The 26,460-nt window shown below is 35.0% G+C and overlaps 6 protein-coding genes across 10 annotated transcripts in view; 4 read left to right on the plus strand and 2 right to left on the minus strand.

The window, feature by feature from the left end:
• The window catches only part of Tmem63 (transmembrane protein 63), a 13,628-nt gene extending 11,498 nt beyond the window's left edge, over nt 1-2,130 (minus strand). Inside the window, exon 1 of one of the 2 annotated variants that reach the window (XM_017608219.1) lies at nt 1,985-2,130. The gene's annotated coding sequence lies outside the window, so the exon portion shown is untranslated. Of the gene's footprint in view, nt 1-1,720; nt 1,947-1,984 lie in introns of those variants that run through there. The other variant, XM_017608226.1, reaches the window with a different exon arrangement.
• Nucleotides 2,131-2,339: 209 nt separating this feature from the next.
• Nucleotides 2,340-3,237, plus strand: LOC108357072 (uncharacterized). Its single transcript, XM_017608169.1, has 2 exons — nt 2,340-2,966; nt 3,024-3,237. The coding sequence occupies exons 1-2, from the start codon at nt 2,662-2,664 to the stop codon at nt 3,235-3,237; spliced, it is 519 nt and encodes a 172-aa protein (XP_017463658.1). The 5' UTR covers nt 2,340-2,661.
• A 1,599-nt stretch (nt 3,238-4,836) lies between these two features.
• Nucleotides 4,837-5,425, plus strand: LOC108357175 (uncharacterized). Its single transcript, XM_017608272.1, has 2 exons — nt 4,837-5,058; nt 5,162-5,425. Exons 1-2 carry the CDS (start codon nt 4,994-4,996, stop codon nt 5,256-5,258), a joined length of 162 nt encoding a protein of 53 aa, XP_017463761.1. The 5' UTR covers nt 4,837-4,993; the 3' UTR covers nt 5,259-5,425.
• LOC108357159 (mitochondrial intermediate peptidase) lies at nt 5,358-8,052 on the minus strand. 2 transcript variants are annotated; one of them, XM_017608261.1, is made up of 7 exons: nt 8,001-8,052; nt 7,745-7,923; nt 7,558-7,680; nt 7,099-7,505; nt 6,723-7,029; nt 5,960-6,661; nt 5,358-5,900 (listed from the first exon to the last, which is right to left on the minus strand). In XM_017608261.1, exons 2-7 carry the CDS (start codon nt 7,883-7,885, stop codon nt 5,463-5,465), a joined length of 2,118 nt encoding a protein of 705 aa, XP_017463750.1. In that variant the 5' UTR covers nt 7,886-7,923; nt 8,001-8,052; the 3' UTR covers nt 5,358-5,462. The 2 variants fall into 2 exon arrangements, with proteins under 2 accessions (XP_017463750.1, XP_017463743.1); XM_017608254.1 differs by lacking the exon at nt 8,001-8,052 and having other exon boundaries at nt 7,745-7,978.
• A 1,810-nt stretch (nt 8,053-9,862) lies between these two features.
• Nucleotides 9,863-13,007, plus strand: sax (type I BMP receptor saxophone). The gene is made up of 10 exons (XM_017608281.1): nt 9,863-9,968; nt 10,280-10,403; nt 10,777-10,852; nt 10,917-11,121; nt 11,197-11,423; nt 11,483-11,697; nt 11,866-12,088; nt 12,151-12,338; nt 12,431-12,656; nt 12,722-13,007. Exons 1-10 carry the CDS (start codon nt 9,908-9,910, stop codon nt 12,869-12,871), a joined length of 1,695 nt encoding a protein of 564 aa, XP_017463770.1. The 5' UTR covers nt 9,863-9,907; the 3' UTR covers nt 12,872-13,007.
• Nucleotides 13,008-17,176: 4,169 nt separating this feature from the next.
• On the plus strand, nt 17,177-20,059 carry puml (pummelig). Of its 3 annotated transcripts, none has more exons than XM_017608292.1 (2): nt 17,177-17,284; nt 18,670-20,059. In XM_017608292.1, exon 2 carries the CDS (start codon nt 18,736-18,738, stop codon nt 19,861-19,863), a length of 1,128 nt encoding a protein of 375 aa, XP_017463781.1. In that variant the 5' UTR covers nt 17,177-17,284; nt 18,670-18,735; the 3' UTR covers nt 19,864-20,059. The 3 variants fall into 3 exon arrangements, with proteins under 3 accessions (XP_017463781.1, XP_017463787.1, XP_017463778.1); XM_017608298.1 differs by lacking the exon at nt 17,177-17,284 and adding an exon at nt 17,300-17,391; XM_017608289.1 differs by lacking the exon at nt 17,177-17,284 and adding an exon at nt 17,914-18,094.
• The last annotated feature ends 6,401 nt before the right edge of the window (nt 20,060-26,460 follow it).

Here is a 26,460-nt window from a genome sequence, read left to right on the forward strand (position 1 = left end):
TATATATATATATATATATATATTTTATGTATGTTACCGCAAAACTTTGGACAACGTTAACCGATCTCTATAATTTTTAAGGAAAAAGGATGTGGTTCGATACTAATTTGGTTTAGATTAGATCATGAAGAAATTAACGGTATTCTTAAATTTGTATATGAGAATTGAAATCGGTTTTGTTTTTGCTTGTTGTAACTTATGTTTATAAAAGTCAAATGTTCACCTTTTGTGCTAAGATGCAATGTTTAGCTTTTTACCCCGTAATTCCATTAATAATAATAATTATAATAGATTGGCGCTTAGACTCATGGCAGAAATACAGGCTGCATTCTAAAACGTCGAAATACAAAGCATCAGTCTCTTTTACTACCAAACCCCAGTAGATTGTAATGTCAAGTGTGCGCAACCGCGGCTTGATGGTAGTTTCCAACTATGTTGCGCAAGTAAGACTTTCTTTTAGTGCGGTTTAGAAAACGTTTGGAATTCACCCACACTCGGAGCTTTGCCATTGCCGCCCGTTGTTCAGCAAAAACCTTTTTTCTATATTTTTTGCGATGTTGCTTTAGCAGGGCTTGAACCCAGGCTACCACTACACACCAGCGGCCGCCGTAACTCCATTATAGATGTATAAAAAATTCCAAAAACTAGTATTTTGTCACTTTTACGTAAAATTATCTCAAAAACTGGAGCCAATATAATATTTGTAATTTCAGATTCTGATTCTACAGAAAAAGTCCTTTGAAAATCAGGGTTTACTTTTCGTACCGCAAACATTTTTGCAAATTTTGTTGGCCTGTGTAATATGTATATAGTTAATGTGTTCCTTTAGCCATCAAGTCATTTCCGTACAGGCATTTACAGCATCTTCAGTAATATCTTCTGGAATAAATCTTGACTAAATTTTGTGAATCTATGTGTAAAGGAATAGATTACCCAGCCAGCAAAAAATCGGAAAACGCAAAAAAAAGTCGATGATTATCGGATTTTTGACCGATTACCGATTCCCCATTTCCGGATACCTCAATGATCCGTTTTCCAATTAAAGTGTGCGGCAGAAACGTATGTATGTACAGAAAAGTTCCGAAAATGGTGTGAAAGGATACGTTTTCGGCTGCTTTTGTGAAATTTGTCTGATTGAATTTTTCGTTCAATACACTTTCGTTCTGCACTTCACAGATATTTTTTCATAGTTCAAAAGATATAAAGTAAAATTAGGAAACGCCTGACGGAATTCGAACCCGGCACCTTCTGGAAGCTACGTATCCATGCTACCAAATGTTTAGCTTAAGCAAATAAAATACAATATATATGTATATTCAAAAATCGGATTTTTACCTTCCTGGAAAAACCGAGGCAGAAAGTTTGCCCTAATTTGGCCCAAAACGCACAGTAAATACTTCCTTGCCATATGATTAACATGAGGTCAGAAATAGTTTTTGCTTTTCGGACTTACGAATAATGTTTAGTAAGTACTCTTTTAAGCAACTTATGAAAGTGTTTATACTATATATAATGCTAAGATATATAGCGTCATTAAAATTTATACATACAAGACACCCCAAATTTGCCAACACTACAGCAAAAGTTACAAGAAAAGTTTACCACTTTGCAAAATATGAAAAAAAGAATCGAAATGAATCATCATAATTTCTAATGTCTGAACAAACTATGCGCATATGTATGTACACACTTGCATTTTGGCTTATAATAATTATATTACCAAGTTGTATTTGAAAAATCAATTTTTTATGCAAACTAAGCTACACAATAGGCGCGACTTAAAACATTTCGAAAATGCATTGAACCATACAGAAAAATTCGGTTCAACAACTTTATTTGAAAAGCTTTTATACATTGTTAGCAATCACCGAACAGCTAGACAATGAAAAAAAATGCAAAAATAGACTTCAAACGATATCCTCCCACCATAAGTACACTATTTACCGATGCAGTTTATTCAGTAACTACGAATACATTTGTATACCTTTTTATTGATAAACTTTTCCGTATTCAAAGTTTTGAAATTTTGATATCAATTGCTTAATCACAATGAATAATAGTAATTAAAACGACACCAATTTGCACTGCACAAAAACAATAACATATGTGAGGCAATAAAAATGAAATAACGAGAGAAATTTCATGAAAGAAACCAAAGCAACGAGTTTTTCTAGTACTGTCAATTGCTGATAAAGGTCTAGACACATTTTAGTACCGTAGCGGTCGTTATAGGTCGGTGTTATGCAGAAATTTTGTTTGGCAAACTGCGTGCAATTGTTGTTGCAGCAAACTCGGAGAGAGCGAGTTTGGCGACTCTCACAGCAAACTAATAAAGGCCCGTTTACATACAACTTTGGCGTTGCGTTGGCGTTGGCGTCGCTTCGACAGCAGCGCGAGTGGCGTGTGTTCTTGCTACAATGAACGTTTTGACAGCGCCGGCGATGACATTTGTTAAAGCCACGTGGTAGAGTAAACAACCGGGAAATAAGAAAAAGTTTATAATTTAGTTAATAAAACGCAAACAAATACAACAAAGCCGAATTATTTACGGCGGTATAGCTTCATAGGAAGCCGGCCCAATTATTTAAATCATCAAACAGACATTTGTTTTTTTTCCCCAGTGAAAATATTTGTGTATCCTCGAGCGTTTTTAAAAAAATAATGTCATCTTTTATCGAAATAATATTAATAGTGCTAATTATGTACGAGGCTCGCGAGTGTTTGAAGAAAATTAATTCTCGGCGGCGGGAGTGGGTAAGACCTCTTTACTTAAGTCGCGACATTGATGGACTATTTGTAACCAGTTTTGACGAAATGTACAAAAATGACCCGGAGCAGTTCAAAACTACGGTGAGGATGACTAAGGAGGTGTTTGATTTGCTCTTTGGGCTCGTGAAGGAACGCCTCATAAAGTATTCAAACAGGCCGTCAATTTCTGCAGAAATGAGACTATTCTTAACATTGAAGTAAGTAAATATTTCTAAAGAAAATTTCATACTAATTTTTGTGCATTACATTCATAGTTTCCTAGCACACGGGGGAACTCAGCATTTGTACGCTACAGCGTATAAAATGGGTCGCTCCACAGTCAATAAAATAATTTTGGAAACCTGCGAAGCGCTTTGGAGTGAACTTGGCAGTGTATATTTGTCTGTGCCAAAAAGGCACGAGTGGAAACGTATATCCCATGACTTCAACACTATTTGGAATTTCGCGAACAATGTGCTAGTAGTATAAAGTTAGTGACACTGCGCTTTATAACCAAAGAAAACACGACTATGGTCGCATGTGTAAACGAAAAGAGTGTGGGTCGTTCATGTAACAGAGTGCATAAACTTATAAGATTATCTGCTTGATAAAGTTATCGGTTTAGATGAATACCACTATTATTTGCAAATAACATCTTGCAAAATGGTAAAATTTGCCGTATAAACGCTGAGTTAATTTTTCACCATCGAATAAACAGTGAGTTAGGTATTTGCAAATTATTATTATTTGCAAATAGCTTACGTATAAACGTATTAGATGTGAGATAGGGCCTTTCAATATTAAGGCATCGATATGAAAATTCAAAACTTTATAGATGTTTTTCTCGAGTCTTTGGTTTTTTGAGTTATGACAGTACATATCGTCGCCTTGGTAAAAGCTTGTCGTATGTTAATTTCGGCAATTTTTGTTCTGCGTGACTATTTCGGGTGACGCAAAAAAAAAATTATTTGACTGCGTGCGTACCGAAACGCAGGCCGCGAATATTAGGTTAGGTCGGTGTTGTGCCGAAATTTTGTTTGCGTGCAATTGTTGTTGCAACTAATTTAAATTTGTTTGGTCAAACTGCAGCAAATTCGGTGTTGTCATATACAAAAATTTTAGACAATTGTTGCTATACACATAAAATTTCCGTGATACCGAAAGCCAGAGAACTTAATTTATGCTGTAGGAGCTTCAAAAATTAGGGCACAGTTAATTGCCTATACGATATCATAAAAAATATATATTATGTACATCTGAAATTCTCATTTCGTGCTGGCAATAGCCATGAAAACCATAATGAACGTGCAACCCTGTGCCAAACTCGGCATAACCACCTCCGAGCAAACTAAGCAGCCGCCATTTAATTTGGCAAACAAAAGTTTGTCTGCATAACACCGACCATAGCTGTGCCGCTTTGCCGTACGTGAAGAGTAGAGAGAAATGCATAAAGCCAAAGCATCACTATCTTGTATTTCTAAATCAGTGCGGCCGCTGTCCCTTCAATTGAAGTTTTTCCCTTCACCTTGGAAGCCTTCACTTCGTCACTTCATTTTACTGTTCACTTTCCAAAGAATAGATTAATCTCCAAAATAAAAAATGAGGGTTGCACGAAAAATAAATTAAATGGCTAAAAATATCAAAATATTCGCCATAAAAAGGCATTTGCATTGTTCAACTTTGAATTCTACTTTTGGTTGAACGGCCTTTCAACTTATCGCTTTCAACAAAGTTGGTCGCCAGCCAACATTTACTGCCGGTAGTTCAATGTCTGGTTATCACTACCACTACAGTGTCGACGATTTCGACGTCATGCGTGTTACATGTGATCGATAAAGCAGTCGTTGTACTTAACCGGAGCTTCTACCTCCGATTTGTGGTAATCAGACATTGAACAACCGTCCCTTAGCCATTCAACTTTCTTTTCGTGCAACCCTGTGTGAGTTGAACGCAAAATCGCCTCTTGCGAACACCTTTAAAGCCACAAAGTTTTATCTGGCACGGCTTTTACTTCCAATTAGGTGTTTTCTGCAGCAACCCGGCAAACGTGCTCTATTTGGTATGCCCATTAAATCTAGTTGGGGCACATAAGTACGTCAGTCTTGCAGAGAACGTAAACTTGCTTTTTGACAATTCACACGCAAATTAGCGATATGCAACCTCGTATTATTTACGTTCTCTGATTTTCACATTTTCCGAAGATAGTTTTTTGATACTGCGACCAATAGATTTATTGACTAGAAAAATGGCTCAAAAAAGCGTTAACCCGATTAGCATTTTAAAAAGTATCTACCACAGTGAGTTCCAATGGTAATTATATGCATATTCGGTGGCTGTGCTCGCCGAAAGTGATGTAATAAGATTCGAAGGCATGGTCATGTTTTTAAAATTCATATATGTATGTATTTTCCAGGTCTGTGTTGAAGAGTTTAGGAATTTTCCTGATTGGAGTTCGTATGGCTAAGGAATTTGCCGGAGTGGAAATAATGCCGGCGATAGCTCAACATTAATGCTAGTTGTGTTGTTCTTGGTGTAATCCTCGGGTGAGGATGCCTATTTAATAATGTATAAATCAATAAAACAAGTTATGTCAAAAAAACCAAGCGACATATGTATGTAGATCGTATAGACTTTTATTGTTAAAATGATATCTTCATGTTTTAATAAATAATACATGCTAAAGTTACTTAGATTTGAATACACCCCTACCAAAATCACAATCTAGAATCCAGTACACTGTTACTGATGTCTTGAACTCTTTCATTGTTCATATCGATTTCATTTAGTAGGCTCTGTGCAAGAATCTGTGGTGTCATATCTCGTTTCAAGAAATTAGTTACCAATTGTCTTGAAGGTACACCTCCACCGTGAGCCAGTATTTCACGACGATATTTTTCGCCCGATTCTCGATTAAATGGATTTTCCTCAAAGTATGTTTGCCATATCCATGAAGCAATAGTTTTCGATATTAAATATGCATAGTACTTTGCACCATAACCAACCAAATGTGAAAATCGCAGCTGCCAAGCCGTATTTTCTACATATGGCAAACTGTAGTACTGTGATTGTACTTTTATCAAAGTATCTGTTGTACTTTTATTTTTCTGTATCGGTCCGCTATGATACACATGATCCAGGGCTGAATAGAACACCTTATATACAAGAAATCAAGTAGTTAAAAATTGAGGTTTAAGTAAAATCACCAAATTACCTGAATCTGAGTTTCACTGGCAGAAAACAACTTCTTCGAAGCACATAATCGTAGTAGCATGTCTTCAGAAATTGGCTCTTGTGTCTGAAAGTGGCGAGCAAATGTTCTCAACACCCGAGGATCGCTTGCGAAATATTCCATCAGCACTGAAGGGACCTCAGCAAAATCTGTACTACATCGTGTACCAGTGACATGTTGATATTCAGTACGTGCTAGCATCGAGTGCATTGCATGGCCCATTTCGTGAAACAAGTTGTCAACTCTTGAAGGTGACAGTAGGACTGGTCCTGTCCAATGCGGTTGGGACAGATTCAACATAACAACCACGATTGGCACTTGATATTTGCCATCGGGCAGCATTTTCCCACCTTGTATTGTGAAATGGCAATCCTGATTGGGTTTACCATTACGTTCGAAAAAATCACAGTAAATATAGCCAAGTAAGCCCTCAGACTCGTGCACAACCGATATTTTATAGATGTCATTATTCCAAGCTTCCCCTGGTTCCATTTCGGTATTTTTTAAAGATATTCCATACAATGAGCGCATTATATATTCAAGGCCTTCCATACATCCACCCAAACTAAAGTACGGCAAGAATTCACTGGTATTCGCATTTAAGGATTTACGTTCCATTTGTGAGGTAAAATACGGGGGATCCCATGAAGCAAGGCGAGCATCAGCTATTCCGCTATCTTGACGCTACATTAATAGAACGATATTATTTGTAAAAACATACATATATATATTTTGGTTTTGGTACCTTCATTTGTTCCATAATACGGAAATCTGCGTCTGCACGAGGGCGAAGACCATGAGACAGTTCATCCAGAAACTCTTTAACCATCTGTGGATGCTCTACAGTGCTACCATTCAGTGCTCGATGTGCATAGGTTTCGAAACCACAAGTTCGAGCTAGTTCATGGCGACATAACAATAAATCTGAGAGCAGTTGATCTTGCTGCTGAGATGGTTGAAGGAATAGGCGATAAGCGGTTTCTCGTGCTTGATTATTTGACGAGTTCGTATATAAACCGGAAACAAGAACGTTGTCACCCTCCGAAGGAAAACTTATCATTAACGTAAAACAAGTAACAATTAATAACTATGTAATTTGTACTAGTCGGTCAGTAACTTACTAACTACGAACTGATGATGGAACATCACTGCGTCGAACAATCGTCGGCTGTACCGCACCAGTCATGAATTTTTGTCCCAACTGCAAAATATAATCATTGAGTCGAACAACTTTTTGGCGTTCATTTTCCGGTAGATGAATGCCCGATTGTTCGAAATCAAACAAGAATAGTTTGGATACATGTTTATCTACGTCGCTGGTAGGGATAAAATCACCATTTTCTACTACATCCCGTAGCGCCATATATAAAGGTTTGTGCGTATTTAGATTTTCTACAATCCCACTTATAGTAATACATGCTTCCTCTGCAGCTTGGCTATATTTGATTTTGGGATGTGCAATTCGTATAAATTCAGCTAAATCAGCTACTTTACAAAGCGAGTCAGAGAGTTCGTCAAAAATCTCGACCTGCATTTAAATTTGTTATAGAAAAATTAAATAGTATTTATAATGGGCTTACCATTTTTCGTCGGCGATTAGTCGATATAGCTTCAGTTATTAATTCATCTGTTTTATTTGCTACATTGTCGCGCATTAGGTAAAATCCTTCAAAGGAACGCAATTCGGGTAGACAAAAGAGCCCCTAAAATTGATGGATATTTAGGCCTCTCAGCCATTTAAAGGTAGCTTTTTTTAAGATAACTTACCGACTCATCTCGCGTAAAGTTGATTTTCTTATATGGAGGAGAGTTGAATGCTGTGGCCAAAGGAGTAGACCATGTTGAGACATTTTGACGTAATTGCTTGAGCGCGGATACAACTGCTCCTTTTCTACCAGTCCTTATCATTTCCAGTGTTCCTGGCTTTTGAAGAGGTAAATGGAAAACTGTCAACCAAAGCGAATTTATACAAGGTAATATTAACAGAACAAAAACAAAAATTACAACAACAAAGTATACGTCCATTGACAATCAGTACGAACAAGGCGAATTCATACAAGGCGGTGTTGTCCAATCAGCTGATTTCTTCTTCTTTCCTTCGCCTTACATGTATTTTGTTTTTGCTTTTACTGATTTGACAGCATGCCCCTGAATAGCAACAACAAAATACATGTAAACTTTGAGGCGAATTGAGATTTGAAATTTTGCACCTGATACAAAATACATGTCAAGGCGAATTTATACAAGGTGGTGTTGATGGCGAATTTAGATTTTCGCCGAGGTACGTCTTAATGTCAAAATGATTTGTTTGTTGTAAAATGAATTCGCCTTGTTTACAACAAACACTTAATTTTGACATGCAGTAGTACCGCGGCGAAAATTTAATTCGCCATCAACACCACCTTGTATAAATTCGCCTTGAGTACCAAGGTGTATTTAACTTTAACTTTGTTGTAATGAAATTACAACAAACACATCATTTTGACCAACGCAAGGCGAATTTATAAAAGGTGGTGTTGTAAAATCAGCTGATTTCTTCGCCTTACGGCCCTGTCACACGGTCAGTAATAATCACGATATTTGGATCGCGATCCATATTGATGGATTGGTGGATCGCGCACGAATGCTACATGCTCAATATTTACCGCGTCAGTATTTGCATAATTTTTGTGCTGAACGCTTATCACGATGCAAGAAAATATTTTTATTTTGTATGAATAATTTGCAGATAATGCATTCCACAATTAATTTAAAATTTCCCATGTTAATTAAAATTTTTTCAATTTGTTTTGAAAGCTTTTAAGCAACGAGAGCGAAAGCATAGCGAATACGTTTTCGATGTTCACATTATGAGAGTACAAGATGCATGATGCAATAATACAAGGTGGTATCAGTTGTGACAGCTCGCTTTGACACTACCTTATCTCAGTAGAATGAGAAGAAAAACGGGAAGAAATGAATCCCCATATGGGGGAAGAATATAAAATTTCACATTTTCTGCTTAACAAAATATGCTTTTTTATAGTGTATTCGTTATGAAATGAAATGAAATAAGATAAAATATCTGTTTAAGAAAACAAAGTGTGTATACTGAGAAAAAATAAAAAGCATTCAACTATATTAATGGGCAAAGAATAGTGAAAGAAGTAACACTGTTTCACGTAAGGTAGTCAATATGGCGGAATTAGAGCGAGAAGTTGCCAACTGATAACACCTTGTATTATTGCACCATGCATCAATTCGCTCCAAACTTTACATGTATTTTGTTTTTGCTTTTGATGGGCGTGCTGTCAATAATCATATTGCCAGATTTCCATGGTAATTGAAATGTAAAATTCATTACGTCGTTCAAGCATGTGTAAATATAACATAATCCCACGTCTCCACCTTCTACTAAATGTGTGTTAACATCTGTGAAATTTCCGTTTTAACTTTGTCCCGTTTACTCATGTGGGCAACTTGCTGTATTACGCTGCGTTTACTTAAGACAATTTGAGACAAGACAATTGAGAGTATCTATTAGTTGTCAAATTGTTGTGTAAAGTAGGCGTCCAGACAATTAGAAAGAACGAATTTTTTTTTCAGGCGAAACTCAGGATAAGGCAGAATGAGAGAAGTGTGAGTGCATTACAAAAATGTGTGAATGCATTGCAACTGTCTTCCTTACTTATAGAAATGTACGATGGTGTAAATCCCGCTATTTACAATGTTAATAAACAGAGCTTAGGCAAGCAATACACACTATGACTATTCATGTCTGCAAACGCCAAAAATACTTCAATAAAAAATTACAGCCCTTTGTTACATAATTTTTTTTACATTCATCTGGAATTTTTAACAATCACGTAATGCAATGCAACACTGTCCTAATTATACCTCTTCAAGCATATCTTGCTATCCATTTTGTTTTTGTGCTGCTGGGCTACAACAATGGCCGACATTGTATATTTATTATTATTAATTTCGATATTTCCATTACAAAACTCAAAAGGTACTTTAGAATTTACCACAAATATTTTTAAAATTGCTCCTACTTAAGTCAGGGAGCATTTAACGTAAATATTTAGTGGAACTCGTGTTGGAATGCAGAGCTATTTAAGTAACTGCTATGTGGTTTTGTTCCGAAGAGCTTTGCGTTGGTGCTGTTTAGCGACGAAAGTCTTTAGACCATTTGCGGTTATGTATTGCTGTAGATATACATAATCATATAGGGTTTGAACATATTCAATATATTTATCATACATGCAAAGTAGTTAAAATGCATTGAGGTTTACATAAAAAGTATTTCGATTTATGTTTCAGCGGTTGCCGAAATTAGTGGCCGCTTATTAGACGAAAATCAAGAAAATTTTGATCTGGAAATGTCACACACAAACGAAAAGGAGCATTCATCGGTACCACGCAATTCCTTACAATCTCATCCCAGGTATTTTTGCAAGTACAGAGTACGGTTTATGTACATAAGTTGATATACAACCCTATACAATATCCAATATAGTTTAGTAAATAAGATTAACAAATTCGTTAAAAAATCCCCTTTCCGCTTACCAAAGGAGGCACACAAAATCTAAACGTCGTATGAAACGAAGGTAACTAATTCTAGTATGCAATGGTTAGATAATGTATTTAACCAAATTAAATCGGTGTTTTGTTTTAAAAATATTCAGTGCTATCAAATAGTTTATACAAATTTTTATTTTTGATGTTTTTTGTTAAAACTTTTTGTGTGCGCCTTTTGCTCATTTGTTCATAGCTTTATATTATAATAGCCTAAAAACATATTTCATACATTTTTTCAGATTTAAGTGTTACGCATGCGAAGCGCCCTGCAAAAATGCCACACAGCATGCACATATGTGCCAGAATGCAATACAGGTTTGTATATATTTTAGGACAAAATTAATTTTTTCGTGATGACGAACATTTCAATTCGTATTAGTGCTGGAAGTCACGCACACGCAGTGCATATGGCGAGGAGAAAGTATCACGAGGTTGTACCACGTCACCAGATCAGCTCCCCTTAATTTGTAACCAAAACACTTTAGGACCTCGTAAAAGAGCTGTGATGCATGTTAATATAGTATGTTGCTCTGGAGACTATTGTAATGACGGAGATTTTCCTGAGCTGCCTCCAATTGTAAACGGTATGTTTTATAATTTTTGCTTATTTCCATTAACTTCGTACTTGTAACAATATTTAATAAAAAAAAATGTAATAGATGAAGTTACACGATTATCTGCCGACCTAAGCAATACATTTAAAATGACTCTGGCAGTATTAGGTCCAGTATTCGTAATTGGCTTAATGGCGGCTATGGTTTATTATTTCATGATACGTCATCATCGAAAGAGCCTTATGGCTTCGCGTATAAAAAATGATCCAGATGTGTATTTAGTGAACGACGAGTTATTGCGAGCTACCAGCGCTGGTGACAGCACACTAAGAGTAAGTTGATTTCGTTAAAAAAAAATAATACATACAATAACTTAAATATTCGGTCAAAGGAATATCTCCAACATCCAATGACCTCGGGTTCTGGCAGCGGTTTACCCTTATTAGTACAGCGAACACTTGCGAAGCAGGTAACTTTAGTTGAATGTATTGGACGCGGAAAGTATGGTGAAGTATGGAGAGGACAATGGCATGGTGAAAATATTGCTGTAAAAATTTTTCTTACTCGAGATGAAAAGTCTTGGAAGCGAGAAACCGAAATATATAGGTAAGCTTCAAAAGCGATGTATTATCGTCGATACTGCAAAATATCACATGTGAGATAACGCTGCTAAAATGGCAGTCGAAGATCATTTGTCATATTTATCCTTTTTGTAAGGATGGCCGAAATATGTGAAACTATAATTTGCTTAATTTTGTAATGTAATATTTTTAGCACAATTTTACTACGTCATGAAAATATTCTGGGTTACATTGGCTCTGATATGACCTCTCGAAACTTCTGTACTCAGTTGTGGCTATTAACACACTATTATCCGAATGGTTCTCTTTTTGATCATCTGAATCGCAACGCTCTAAGCCATAATGATATGGTGTTAATCTGCTTGTCTATTGCTAACGGACTCGTACATTTGCATACTGAAATTCTAGGAACAGAAGTGGGTGATAATATAAAATATACATTTCTTAACTATTTGTCTAACATATTTCAATAATTTAGGGTAAACCTGCGATGGCTCATCGTGATTTAAAATCGAAAAACATACTGGTGAAATCAGATGGTACATGTGTAATAGCCGATTTCGGTTTGGCTGTAACACATTCCCATGTCACCGGCAAACTGGATTTAGGAAATAACCCCAAAGTCGGCACAAAACGGTACATGTCCCCCGAAGTTTTAGATGAGAGGTGGGTTATATACATAAATTGAAAAAAAAAAATAACTTTTCACTTATTTTATATGTGCATTTAAGTATATTCATAAATAATTTTGCTTTTAGTATTAATATGCAATGTTTTGAGGCATTGCGCCGAACTGATATCTATGCACTCGGTCTGGTACTGTGGGAAGTATGTCGTCGAACTATTTCAGGAGGCATTGCAGAGGAGTACAAAGTGCCTTTTTACGATGTTGTTCCGTCGGACCCAAGCTTCGAGGATATGCGCAAGGTTGTGTGTGTGGATAATTATCGACCTGCGTTTCCGAACCGTTGGGCTTCTGATCCGGTACATTACCAATACATTAAATACTAATTATTTCAAAAAGACTAGATTTCATGATTTTGTTTTAGTTACTTGCTGGAATGTCGAAGTTAATGAAGGAATGTTGGCATCAAAATCCCAATGTACGATTACCTGCCTTGAGAATACGGAAAACTATACAAAAACTAGCTTCCGCAGACGAAAAAATACGTCTGAATTATGATGAAGTTTGTGTTTAGTGTCTAAGTAAATTTATAAGTTAAGATAAATAGATTCTAATGCTAAAATTGACAGTTTAAGGGTAAAATGGTAGTTAATTCTAAGAAGAATAATTTAAATTGAAATAGCATATTTAAGTATTACTACTATACTCAAGAATGATAAAATATTTAAACGCATATGCTATGTACGAGAAATGAATGTGCGGTTGCGAGTCTTACGGTGTGAAATAGTGATTGATGCTGTATGCAATTTAGTATATACATATATATTTAGTTTTAGTTATGAAAACCACAACATATTGATAATACATGCATACATAACTAAGCATATAAAATTAACCTATGCATCCTTATTTCTGATGCGTGGAAAAATGTATGTATACAATAATGCATACTTATTAAATGAAAGACACGCTTAAGAAGACTAATTACTTTTTACATATAAATTTTTTATCTTTATGTGCCTTGAGAACGTGTTGCTGATGCCTTTTTTCAAACATACATAAAAATACCCTAAGCTTTAACACTTTTATTAGAATTTATGTATTATTTATTCACTTCCCTCTGGTTTCATCTGACGCATTCGCAAATAAGTATTCAAATTAAATTAAAATAAAACCTAGTATGTTCCTTGCTTGGTCTGTAAATAAACTCGCTACGAAAAAGTATTTTAATTTGTTCAAGAAGCTTATGTTGCGTACACTCTCATTGGAACTTAAAACATAGTCGAAAATAATTGTATGACCTCACTTACCTGCATATACGTATGCAAGCATTTTGTTTGCATGCAAAATAGATCTTACATACGAAATATATCGTACGTGAGCATATAACGCGAATATGTTTTAACGATCACAAAGAATACCCGCAGTTTTGGCTAATTTAAATAAGGACTATTTTCACAACGCAAGTTAACTATTGTTCGTCAGTTACTTTCCACTGTCCCTAAAGCGTACATGATATGTATGTATATTAAAAGTAAAAGCAACACCGCCACAACCCTGAATAGATGTGTACCATCGCCTTTAAAACAAATTTAACTAACAAGTAATTGGCTAAGATAAATATATTCATACATTAATATGTATTTAGGCAGAGCATAATACTTGGTAACTATATTTCATCGAGTTACTGATTTGCTGCAAGTCCTTTAATAGATATAAATATGTAGGTATACGTAGTATTAAGCAAAATTTATTGTACAAAATAGAGTTCATGGTCTATAATAAAAGAAAGTTTTAGTAGAAAAAGATTTTGTTGCAGAAATTTCATTATTTAGTAACGGGTGATTTTTTAAGAGCTTGATAACTTTTTTTTAAAAAAAAACGCATAAAATTTGCAAAATCTCATCGGTTCTTTATTTGAAACGTTAGATTGGTCCATGACATTTACTTTTTGAAGATAATTTCATTTAAATGTTGACCGCGGCTGCGTCTTAGGTGGTCCATTCGGAAAGTCCAATTTTGGGCAACTTTTTCGAGCATTTNCATCTTTCTCTTTGACACCATGTCTGAAATCCCACGTGATCTGTCAAATACTAATGCATGAAAATCCTAACCTCAAAAAAATCACCCTTTAATATCTATGGCTTTCCGTTAGCTTACACCAAATCATTTTAGATTTAAGCTGTAAATCTCATTTGGATTTTTTTCTAATATTTGTGGAGTTTTGTTGTGATAACAATAAAATCTAGTCCTCGAGCCAAGGCGAATTTATATAAGGTGGTGTTACTAGCTCAGCTGATTTTGTGTATGTGTTTCGCCGCACGGCTTCTGATATCAAATTGAAAAATTTTGTTTGAATTTCTACACACACTCTTACAGATTTTGACAGTTTATGCCGCCAAAGCAAAAACAAAATACATGTAAATTTTTGTTTTTGTACTCCTGCTATCACCTTATATTAATTCGCCTTGCCTCGAAGTGAGTTCATTCTTCGACCTCGACCTAAAATGTATTTAAAAAAGAACCATCAAATTGAAAATTGAAAACAAATTGGGCCGTATCAAGGCGTATTTATATAAGGTGGTGTTACTAGCTCAGCTGATTTTGTGTAATTCGCCTTGGGCCGTATGAATAAAAATAAGCAATTGCTTTTTCTTAAAATTTCAGATTTTCACTCTTACAGATTTTGACAGTTTATGCCGCCAAAGCAAAAACAAAATACATGTAAATTTTTGTTTTTGTACTCCTGCTATCACCTTATATTAATTCGCCTTGCCTCGAAGTGAGTTCATTCTTCGACCTCGACCTAAAATGTATTTAAAAAAGAACCATCAAATTGAAAATTGAAAACAAATTGGGCCGTATCAAGGCGTATTTATATAAGGTGGTGTTACTAGCTCAGCTGATTTTGTGTAATTCGCCTTGGGCCGTATGAATAAAAATAAGCAATTGCTTTTTCTTAAAATTTCAGATTTTCACTCTTACAGATTTTGACAGTTTATGCCGCCAAAGCAAAAACAAAATACATGTAAATTTTTGTTTTTGTACTCCTGCTATCACCTTATATTAATTCGCCTTGGTTCAAAGCTGTTGTTGTTTGAGATTGAAAATGAGAATGTGTGTGTGAGTTTTAGTTTTGATTTTAAAATTATAATAGGTTGTATAGTAACCAATAGTTCAGTACTAATTTGTACTGGAACCTGCAAATTTTTACTGGAAAAGTGTATGATAACCCAAAAAATTTGCAGGAGAGCAACAAATCGAGAGCGCAACAACACGGGAGAGCTGCAAATTCTTGCTAGTGAAATTTCTACTAGCAGAAATTAGCTAGCAGAAGAAGAAGAAGAATAAATGTCAAAAGCCGCCATTTGTTGAATTGGTTTAGCACAAACAAAAGTAAAATAAGTGAAAATTGAAATATTAATGATGTACTAGACTGTGTAAGTGCTTGTGTGAAAAGCAAAGAGTTTAAAACCGATTTATAAATAGTAAAATGTTTACAGCAGAATATCAAAAGGGTGCAACAACTATTCACTTGCAAGTTTTTACTAGTTTTGCGTTCAGTAACTTTTTCTGCTAGTTTTCTCTCCTTGTCAATTTTACGCTCTATTTTGCTTTTACGCTCTGGCTGCAATGTTTTACTGGAGAAGTTACTATACAAACCTATTGTTGGCAAACGTCAGACTGCCTCTCAATGGTTTTACCTTGTTATGTTTTTATCATGGGTTCTACCTTACTATATTTTTATCATGGTTCTACCTTCTTATTTTTTTATCATGGTTTTTATTCATACGGCCCATTGTATGGATTTTGAGTCGTTTTGTTTATATCTCTTGACATCATGGTACAATAGCATTAACGAAAGACACAAGATCATGCCTTAAGGAAAGAAAGAAAAAAGTTATTTTCTAGCTGTTGAAATCTCGACGCCATCTTTAGTTATGTTTTCGTATCCTCCAGCAAAAAATATCCAGTAACTTGCCAGTAACCAAATTTCGGAGAGTAAGCCAATATTTACTCCCAATGAGTGAAATATGCAAGAAAGTACGAAAACGCAAAACCAGCAAGAAGTTGCTAGTTTTATGAACAGCTGATTAATTTTTTATTTTTCGATGCAATTTTCTTAGAAAACTAGTGTTTTCCATCTTATTATATATTTAAATAGGTTTATTTTGTCAATTCCAACTCTAAAAGCACCAAAAACAATTATCTTCTTAATGTGATTTACAATAAGCATCATGCCATCAGCTGTTTTTCTTACTAGCAAATAGTTGCTAGTAAAAATTTATCCAGTAAAAATCCAGTAAAACTTGCAAGTTCAACTGTCATTTTTGCTCTCTCAATTTCCCCTCTTTTGCTAGTTTCTTACAAGTTTTTGGGTACGAAAACGATATCCAGTAAAAAACCAGTAAAATTAGTACTGGATTTACAGGATAGTGCGTACGCGAACAGGGCTTTTGTTGTAAGAAGTAAACAACGAAGAGAACAAAAAAAATCGCGTAATTGTTGAACGCATGAATAATCATTTTTATTATGCAAATTCTTCTATAAATCATGCCGTTGTGTTAAATTATTCTTTACCTTATGTGTGCACACGTTGTCACAAGCGAAAATTAAAAAAGCCACCACCAAATTGTAAACAACGAACAAATGTAAATAAACGGCTAATGTCAAAGTCGCCCAACTTTTTTCCTAAATGCGATTATAACGGGCTACTAAGAAGAAGACGTGATCTTGTATTTTTGGTTCATGATAAAGAGTACCCCACGATGGAAATAACTCAATCGATATCGATATTGTTCAGCCCGATATATCGCCATATAGATTTTACATGCAATGAATTAAATCGATTCATGATATCGATACTTTCTTAAATATCGAACATTCCTACCTTGTCGAATTCTATGCAAACGAATAATTGGAAATGGCGGAATGGCAAAGAATTATTAGAAAGAAAACAGAGAAACAAAAACACAAGGCCTAAAAGGTATGTACATGCATACAAATATATAAGTACATGTAATTTCCCACTACAAAACGCACTACTGGTCAAGCGTCCGAGCATTTTACAAGAAAACTCCAATAATTTTACTGGTGAATAGTTTAAAAAGTTTATCATCAATATAATCATTCCTTAAGCGCAATTACTTACATAATAAAAACCGAAAAAGGCTCATTCAATTTCTAATGAGCACAAATCAAGACTATTACCGATAACGTGATTGCTCGTTGTGTAAACTACATACTTTTGATCCATTAAAATTAACAAGATCAAAGTCATTACTAATACATACATATTTCACTTGCGCGAACAAGTATTAATTTTCAGATCGCAAATAAGCGAAGTTACCTATTTATAAATCCATCGAAAGTTCTTAATTCCTAACCCAACATGTATATACTTTTGCATACATAATTCTGGGACAACAATCAAAATTCTAAGTATTTATTGGTGTGTATAATCAAGAAGTAGTTGTAATTTCTATAGTAAATTCGTTCAAATTAAGACCGACTATTCCAGTGATTATTTTGCTTTTAAGAAAAATCAAAAAACAGGAAACGTAAAATACTGTACAAGGAACGGGAGTAACTTTAAACCCACAAAAAAAAAAAAAGGAAACGTAAAATACATACATAAATATATGGTATCAGCTGCAATTGGTTTAGAAATTTATTAAAAAAAGGAGAATAGAAAAAGGAACGATTAAAAATGACATTGGCTACGGCTAGTTTGGATCAGCCGCAATCGCAGCGGGACAACCATAATTCCTTGGGCCGAAACACAATGGACATAGAGGTGAGTTGGGAATTGATAGGCAAGTGGAAGATTTGCTAATTTTAATTAGGGAAAATGATTCAGAGAGAATCTAAAAACTGAGGGCATAGTACAAAGCACAATTAATCATGATTAGTGAGTTCGTAGCTTACCAGTGAATAAATATGCGTATTTGTATTGTGTGGAGAAGTTGTGTAAGTGAGGAAAATGTAATGTTAAAGGAAATAAAAATATGTATTATGCAAATTCGAGTACATATGGAAATTAACTTTAATATAATATCGCTTTGCGAAATACATAGTATGTATATTAATATATGTACATATATACATATGTATAAGGTGGGATATAATTCTTTAGAGTAAGCATTACAAGAATTATATAGTGGGAACTTAAAACGTTTGTTATGCTATTGTTTGCGGAAACTATTATTTGGTATATTTAATAGAAAAAGCCCTTATTCTTATTTACATTGCTCTGCTAATGATTTTAGTTTATTAAGTAGTAATTATTGCTTCTAACTTGACAGCACTTTGGCTCTTTATTAGTTTTTCGTAGCAGTCAGTTGTTTTAAATTTTAAATTATTCACTTTCAGGAATGCAAGGAGAGACAATTTTGGCTTTGGAAATGGTTGTTTAACTGGACTGCCAGTTCTCCCAACATGTTACGCGCAGTCGAAAAAAAGATTTTATCCTTCCTAAAAACGCCGTACCGCGGTTTCTTTGTTGATATTGGACCGGCAATCGGCGAAGCGGATAAAGTATGGACAATCAGCCTGAATACAGACTCAAAAGAAGTGCCTTTAGTTATGCTACATGGCTTAGGTGCTGGTGTGGCTATGTGGGTCATGAATTTAGATGCACTAGCCAAAGATCGTCCAGTATATGCTATGGATGTATTGGGTTTTGGCCGCAGTTCGAGGCCTACTTTCTCGAACGATGCACTTATTTGTGAGAAGCAATTTGTTAAGTCTGTAGAAGAGTGGCGACGCGAAATGAATATTAATAATATGGTATTATTAGGCCATTCAATGGGCGGTTTTATAGCATCTAGTTATGCGCTGTCATATCCGGAAAGAGTCAACCATCTCATATTAGCCGATCCGTGGGGTTTTCCAGAAAAACCTGCCGATGTAAACAACACCCGCCAAATACCACTCTGGGTTCGTGCTATAGCATATGCGCTAACACCTCTTAATCCACTATGGGCATTACGTGCCGCCGGACCTCTTGGTCAATGGGTCGTGGAAAAGACCCGACCGGATATAACTCGTAAATTCGCAGCGGCTGTTGAAGAAGATAACAATCTATTGCCGCAATACATTCATCAATGCAATGCACAAACACCATCCGGTGAATCTGCTTTCCATGCAATGATGTCATCATTTGGTTGGGCGAAACATCCAATGATACATCGTATTAAGGATGTACGTGCAGATATTCCTATAACTTTCATATATGGCTCACGATCATGGATTGATTCGTCATCAGGGGAAAAGATTAAAGCTCAACGCCAAGATTCGCTTGTGGATATTAAAATTGTAACGGGTGCGGGTCATCATGTATATGCTGACAAACCGGAGGTTTTCAATCGATATGTTAACGAGGCTTGTGAATTATATAAATCATATTGCAAAGAAGCCGCTATTCGAGAGACCACAGAATCGGATGATGAAATTAGTAATGGGGCATTAAACGCTAAAGTGCAAAAACAGGATCAGACTTCAGAAAACACATTGCCAGAGGGACAACAAACAGATAATGTGGTGACAAATATCAAAGCACAATAACACTGTAATGTTAATAGTCAATGAACACACACTTTATACCTGCAGTCAGTTTAAATTTTTCAACCTATCTGTATTAGCCAATAAATAGCACATAGTATTAGCCCAAATATTTTAACAAAATGTAAACTTATTGCTGTCATTACTAATCTTTTGACTAAAAATAAAAAAGAACACAAATAATTAAGTGTTTTTATAATAAATACATAAATTTGAGGACTGTTCCGAAATGCATTAAGCCAAAGCAGCAGGCTCTTTTATTTCTAAACTATAATTGATGGAAATGTCTTATTTACGCAACTAAGTTCCAATTCGGCATTTAACCGTAGGTGCGCATATTGGACATTTCCGTCAATTATAGTGTAGAAATAAGAGACTGATGCTTCGGCTTCATGCATTTCTGAACGCACCCATGTACCCTATGCCGCTATAAATTTATAAATTATGAAATTCAGTAATTCTCCCTCACATTTTCACAAATCAAAGCTCCGATGAATAGGCAAAATTTCAAATTAATTACTTATCTATTGTACCCGCTGATAAAGGTTTGTTATCGTGGGCATATGCACATATATATTTGTATAAATTGTACGTAAGTGCACTTATCCACAAATTGCTAGCTGCATATGGGCAATTTGTAACCATGCAGATATGCTCCGCGGTGCCTTGAAAGTATTTTTCGGTTGTTTTCAAAGCAAATACATATGCATATAGTACATATCATGATCCGAAAGGTATAAAACTCGATAAAAACGGGTCTAAAGTTAACAGTTTCCATACTCTCCCATGGTTGAAATCAAAACACATTTTCATTTAATTTAACCGTTCTTCAAAAGTATATTAATCTAAACCTAGAGTGCTTGCGCTATAGGCAAACAATTTGTATTATTTTATAAAATTATACATTTGCAAAAATTGTTTGTTGCCTTAAACTGTCAAACTTAAGTTTTATTGTGTGATTATACCTACAATAATTTCAAATTACATAACTCTTAATTGCAAAAAAACACTAGACTAATGTGGAGACTCTTGGGGAAAACTATTTTCGAGCTCATCATCATATGGAGAAAGAAGGGTATGTTGTTTTTACATCAAAATACTGCTTCAATTTATGCCGGTAGGTACATTTATGCACATATCGTTACCTTTATATAGAAATGCCCTATTTCACATAGTCGCTGAAATACAAAAAGCATTAACTAACTAAAAATCCAAAATTCACGTTTTGATTGATTGTGGCAGGGACATAACAGTTATAAGTTTTATCAGAAAATCGCTTTTTTTATTGCTCTATTATAGTTATAATCATGATAAAAATATAGTAAGGTAGAACCGCTGAGAGTCACTTTTAAAATTCTTGACGTTTCCAAACAATTTAATTTTTAAATTTACTCACAAACTCACACACACATTTTCATTTTCAATCTCAAGCAACAACAATTTCGAACAATTTCAATTTTTTATTTTCACTTTTATATGATTTTAAAATGTTGGCAAACTTCAAAAAAAAATCATGGCCGACAAATTGAGAGAACGGTTATACCTTGCTATGTTTTTATCATGGTTATTACCAGGTACAACTGTTCTCTCATTTTGTCGGCCATGATTTTTTTTTTTGAAGTTTGCCAACATTTTAAAATCATATAAAAGTGAAAATAAAAAATTGAAATTGTTCGAAATTGTTGTTGCTTGAGATTGAAAATGAAAATGTGTGTGTGAGTTTGTGAGTAAATTTAAAAATTAAAATGTTTGGAAATGTCAAGGTAACTCAGCGGTTCTACCTTACTATAGGTGCGTTCGACAAGTCAAAAATTTGTAATAGGTTTTACAAATTTTTACTGGATGGCGTTCGATAACGACAAAAAATTATCCAACACACAAAAATTGAGAGAGCAAGCGTTCACTTTATGATAGCGCCAACTGACTTTATGATAGCGCCAACTAGTTTTTACTTCTAGAAATGTTCCTGGCGAACATTGAACGTTCACTTTCCTTTTTTCTCTATGGAGGCAACATGAATTTCAGTTTGTTTACAAATAAAACATAAACAAAGTCAGCTGGTGTGTCTTCTTCTTCCGGTTTTTGCAAGTAATGGCTAATTTCCTGTTCGTTTACTTTTTTGCTTTTTCATCTCTTTGGGACAGAATTTTCGCTTACTCTCTTGATTTTGATTGTTGGCTGGTGTTCGCTAATTTTGTTATCGAACGCAACTTATATTTTTATCATGGTTATTACCCAACGATTATTTTGACGCAGTCTGATAACAGTTATTTCACTCTTCATTTTTTGGTTGGGTTCGACAGCACAAAAATTTGTGATAGCTTTTCCAAATTTTTACTGAGTGGCGTTCTATAACGACAANAAATCCACAAAAGAATACATGGCTTGTCCATCAATACGCCATGTATACATTTTAACAACACACAAAAATAGAGCTGTCGCACGAGCGTTTGTTTGGTTTTTCAACACCATTTATAATTTTCTTTTAATAAAATCACGTATTGTCAAATGCTTAAATTTATTTATCTAATAATAATGCAGCACACAACCCTGAAATCTAAGAAAGTCTGAGGAAGGCCATTAAATAGCAGCACACAAGCCCGTGCCTTCCTCAGGAGCATTATGCAGCTCTCAAGAAAACGGTCAAGAAAAATTTCCATTATTTCGTGTGTGTGTCCAAGGAATTTTGACATTTTTGATACCTCACAGCCTGTTGCCTCACTCTTTCCTCAAGAAATAATGGAACGGGCATATATTTCTGTTGCAAACCTGGGTTGCCTTGTGCTCTTTTTTCACAAAAAGCTTTAGCAAACCGTAGTAGAAAGCGTAGTAAATTCCTTAGGAACTGCGTACTGCCTTAAGGAAATTTGACTCAAGAAAATTTCTTAGCCATTTCTTGTACGTCATTTTATATGGAGTTTTTGTTTTTCTTGAGAGCTGCATACAGGCCTATAATCTGAAATGTTTATGCAGTTATTGGCAGCACTTCAAAGAGTCCCTGCAAAAATCGCGACTACGCAATGCATGCGTGTAAAGAGTACTCCCTAAGGATCAAGGAGTACTCCAAAATTAACCACAATTCATAAAAAAATATGGTCCAATTAACATTGCGATGTCCTAGGGCAGGACCATATACTCCATCCCTGCATTACATCAGAGTAGCACAAAACTACTCCAACATATTAACAATGGCATTATTGCTAATTTTTTCGTTTGTACACGCTTTTGTCCTTCACTTCTCAAATGCTTTTTCGAAATTAATAAAAACCAAGCCAAAAATTTAAAATTACGTGTTGCCTCTGATGGCATTCGAACCCGAACATGCTGGGAGCTAAGAACTAACAGCGAGCATTTCTACACGTTCAGCTACAGCCAGACATGCAAATGTGCTTTCAAATGATCAACTTCAATGACATTTCGTTAAAACACGAGCAGTGATCGGATAACAAACAATAAGCTGGCGCAGAGACACGAGTTGGGCCGATACAGCATCACAGAGGAACACCTTTGTAAGTACTCCAATTTAACACAAATAGACTACATGGTCCAACGATTTTTGCAGGGGTAGCCCAAATCTGTTTTTGCAGGGGTTCTGCTTACAAAAATCCAATAAAGGTAACGACCAACCTAATGCATATACATACATACTTATTTATGTACCCAGTAGAAATCGGTTGTATGCATTCTTGAAGGATGCTTGCTATATGAGTGAATTAGTGTGAACAATTCATGCGTAGTCATGAATTTCCACGAATAAATTTAAATTCTAGCGAATTACAAGCGAATGTACGTTGTCGTTGTTTTAAGTACATTTCTTGATAAATTTGAAGTGGAATTTTTGTAATATTTTCAGTCTTGTACAAAAATTTTAGTGAACGGACGTGTTGTGCGATACTATTTTCAGCACAAACGGGCTTTTACAAGATGTGCATTTGCATATGTAAGTGCCACTTGTTTGTATGTCCCCGTATATTAAAATGTAACAGAAAAGTACCATTTACATGTGGGGATCTTGTAAGAATGCTTTAATACTGTTCGTTTAATGCATTTTTGCATGTTTGAAACATTAATACAGCCATATGCATACAACAGTAGTACAAGTTAAATGGAAATGAAGGTTCATTTATACTGGCATGTATACACAGCAGCAAGCTCATGCCACTAACAGCGATGTTGTATGCTTGAGATTTCTACTGGGTACATACATGCATACACATCGTCGTTTAAAGTACAAAACCGCCTATCAACATAATGCAAAACCGCGTAAGTGAGGTTGCACCAATTGTTTTCTAGAGAGTAAAAACACTAAAAATGGTTCTCTTTTTTATAAAACAATCGCATTTCCGGCTGGTATATTTCAGGACGAATGGATTAGGATTGCGCCAACAGCTTGTATGAGCAAATCCAATTTTCGGCAGCAAATGTCAGTTACGCGGGTTGTACTTTAAACGACGATATACATATATGTACCTACTATATAATTTATTGAATATGCTGACCCGCTGGTTCAAAATATTATCAGTATTGACTTTCGCCAGCATGTTGCTTTTAAGAAGCCCCATAAAAGTGTGGAAACACAAACCAGTTCATATTCATATATGTATGTGTACGAGTATTTATTGGACCTATGTATGTGCTCTAGGGATGTTTCGAATGTCATATTTTTCACATTCGCGAATACAAATTCTCGGAATGCGAAATGTCTGCATTAAAAGATTTCCTTTAGAAATGTTCTCTATTTTTAATTTTTAAAATACATGATAAGTCGAGAAATATAACAATTAATTTCAAAACTTGGTAAAAATCTTCTTATATCATGATTTTTGCACTGAACTTTTTCTAGTGAAAGATAAAATTTTATTTTTGTCTCATTACCTAAAAAAAAAACTACAAAAAATAACAAATAGAGGCGTCCAATGTCGTTGTTTTTTCCCCCTTTTGTTTGAGAATTGAACAGGATTTAAGCTGCATTTACAAAAGCCACTTGTGGACATTCTGGCCCCTATTATGATTTGCATTCGATTTTCGACTGTGGTCGAAAGTGCTGAGCGAACGAATTTGCATTTGGTATTATGGCACTCATTCGATGAAGAATAGCGCTATTGTGAATTTCGCTCGTTTAGGTTGTTCACAATAGTATATTTTTCACCGCTGAGAAGCTTTGTTTACAAATCGAGCAAACTAAATAGTGTGCTTATACATATTTATGTAAATTTGTTCTAATTAAAATGAAGTAAAAAAGAAAGCAAGTTTATAAAAACGTGGTAAAATGAGTACAACGAGTTCTGGTTCAACGATTCGTCAGAGGATGAGAGCTTAGTAAACTGGCCAGGAGTAGCAAATGTTTAAGAGAGTTTAAGTTTATTAGTCTTTCGAATATATTTTGATATAAAATATATTTAAGAAATTTGTCTACAGATTCATTAAAAAGTTCCGACCATCTAAAGAGGCGTTTGTGAGCCAAATCTATTTAAAATATTTTAAAACTATCAACAGCGCTACGATTTTGTTCTCAGAGATCGTGCCAACAGAGTATTGGGATTTTCTTTCACAAGTAAAACCAGCCTTTCGAGCTTGTGTTTAGTATTCAAGATGTTAGAACTGCATGAAATTAATAAAAATTGTTTAAAATTAATGTCTAGCCGCCAAAATGTAAGAAAACATATACAAAATCATACATTTTTCACAATTTTCTAACACTTCGCTACACCATCGAAAGCAAAATTCTGTTCGACAGAAAATTCGATACTCAACGAAAATTTCGACACGCTTGCATAGCTCATAATACGAATTCCACTTTCGATCTTCGATCTTCGATAGCCAGCGAAGATCGAAAATCGAATGCAGCTCATAATAAGGGCCTCTATTAGAGGCACCAATCAGTTAATGTTGAAAATCATGTTGAGTTTATTCAAACAATCCATAAAGTATCCGCTCTCCTTTTTGTTTAAATGGCTAGAACACACAATATTAAAACTATCATAAACGCAAATACTTTGAAACATTGCCTCCCAGCATAATGACGAAAAGTATCGTAAGCGCCATTATACCTTTGAATAGTACGAATTATATGAAAAAAACTAACAGTCCTATCTAAAAGCCAGCTGTTTATTGTCGATCTAAACCTAAATAAAATATTACACCGTTTAAGGATGAAATAAAAATACCTCCTGTAAAATTTGCCTTTTGTCGCTTCCGATAAAATCGAAAATAAGGCTCGATATGTATGTGCGTTAAAAATTAACAGTCCTATCTAAAAGCCAGCTGTTTGTTGTCCATCTAAACCTAAATAAAATATTACACCGTTTAAGGATGAAATAAAAATACCTCCTGTAAAATTTGCCTTTTGTCGCTTACGATAAAATCGAAAATAAGGCTCGATATGTATGTGCGTTAAGCTGCGATTGTGTAGTGGTCGTTAAGTGCCCAAGTACACATTCGCATTCGCAAAATATTCGTATCATTTGATGCGAATGCGAATGTGTAAAATGGTGCGAATCATTCGCATAACGAATTCGAATGCAAATATTGGCAATTTCCCTGACGTGCACACATACCATAAAATAAAGGGGATTGCATAAAAAAATGCAAATGAGTCAT

The sequence above is a fragment of the Rhagoletis zephyria genome, unplaced genomic scaffold (genome assembly GCF_001687245.7).
Source record: "Rhagoletis zephyria isolate East Lansing unplaced genomic scaffold, Rhagoletis_zephyria_1.1 Rzeph_scaffold_00176, whole genome shotgun sequence".
Taxonomy (NCBI): domain Eukaryota; kingdom Metazoa; phylum Arthropoda; class Insecta; order Diptera; family Tephritidae; genus Rhagoletis; species Rhagoletis zephyria.

Excerpts from the sequence above, each read along its gene's own strand:
- LOC108357072 (XM_017608169.1), top strand. The coding sequence starts at position 2,662 with ATGTCATCTTTTATCGAAATAATATTAATAGTGCTAATTATGTACGAG. Across the intron at positions 2,967-3,023 it reads AGACTATTCTTAACATTGAA|TTTCCTAGCACACGGGGGAA; the intron begins GTAAGTAAATAT and ends TTACATTCATAG.
- LOC108357175 (XM_017608272.1), top strand. The coding sequence starts at position 4,994 with ATGGCTCAAAAAAGCGTTAACCCGATTAGCATTTTAAAAAGTATCTAC. Across the intron at positions 5,059-5,161 it reads TACCACAGTGAGTTCCAATG|GTCTGTGTTGAAGAGTTTAG; the intron begins GTAATTATATGC and ends TGTATTTTCCAG.
- LOC108357159 (XM_017608261.1), bottom strand. The coding sequence starts at position 7,885 with ATGATAAGGACTGGTAGAAAAGGAGCAGTTGTATCCGCGCTCAAGCAA. Across the intron at positions 6,662-6,722 it reads GTATTATGGAACAAATGAAG|CGTCAAGATAGCGGAATAGC; the intron begins GTACCAAAACCA and ends CTATTAATGTAG. Across the intron at positions 5,901-5,959 it reads CCAGTGAAACTCAGATTCAG|GTGTTCTATTCAGCCCTGGA; the intron begins GTAATTTGGTGA and ends CTTGTATATAAG.
- sax (XM_017608281.1), top strand. The coding sequence starts at position 9,908 with ATGGCCGACATTGTATATTTATTATTATTAATTTCGATATTTCCATTA. Across the intron at positions 9,969-10,279 it reads TCCATTACAAAACTCAAAAG|CGGTTGCCGAAATTAGTGGC; the intron begins GTACTTTAGAAT and ends TTTATGTTTCAG. Across the intron at positions 10,404-10,776 it reads TCCTTACAATCTCATCCCAG|ATTTAAGTGTTACGCATGCG; the intron begins GTATTTTTGCAA and ends ACATTTTTTCAG.
- puml (XM_017608289.1), top strand. The coding sequence starts at position 18,008 with ATGACATTGGCTACGGCTAGTTTGGATCAGCCGCAATCGCAGCGGGAC. Across the intron at positions 18,095-18,669 it reads GAAACACAATGGACATAGAG|GAATGCAAGGAGAGACAATT; the intron begins GTGAGTTGGGAA and ends ATTCACTTTCAG.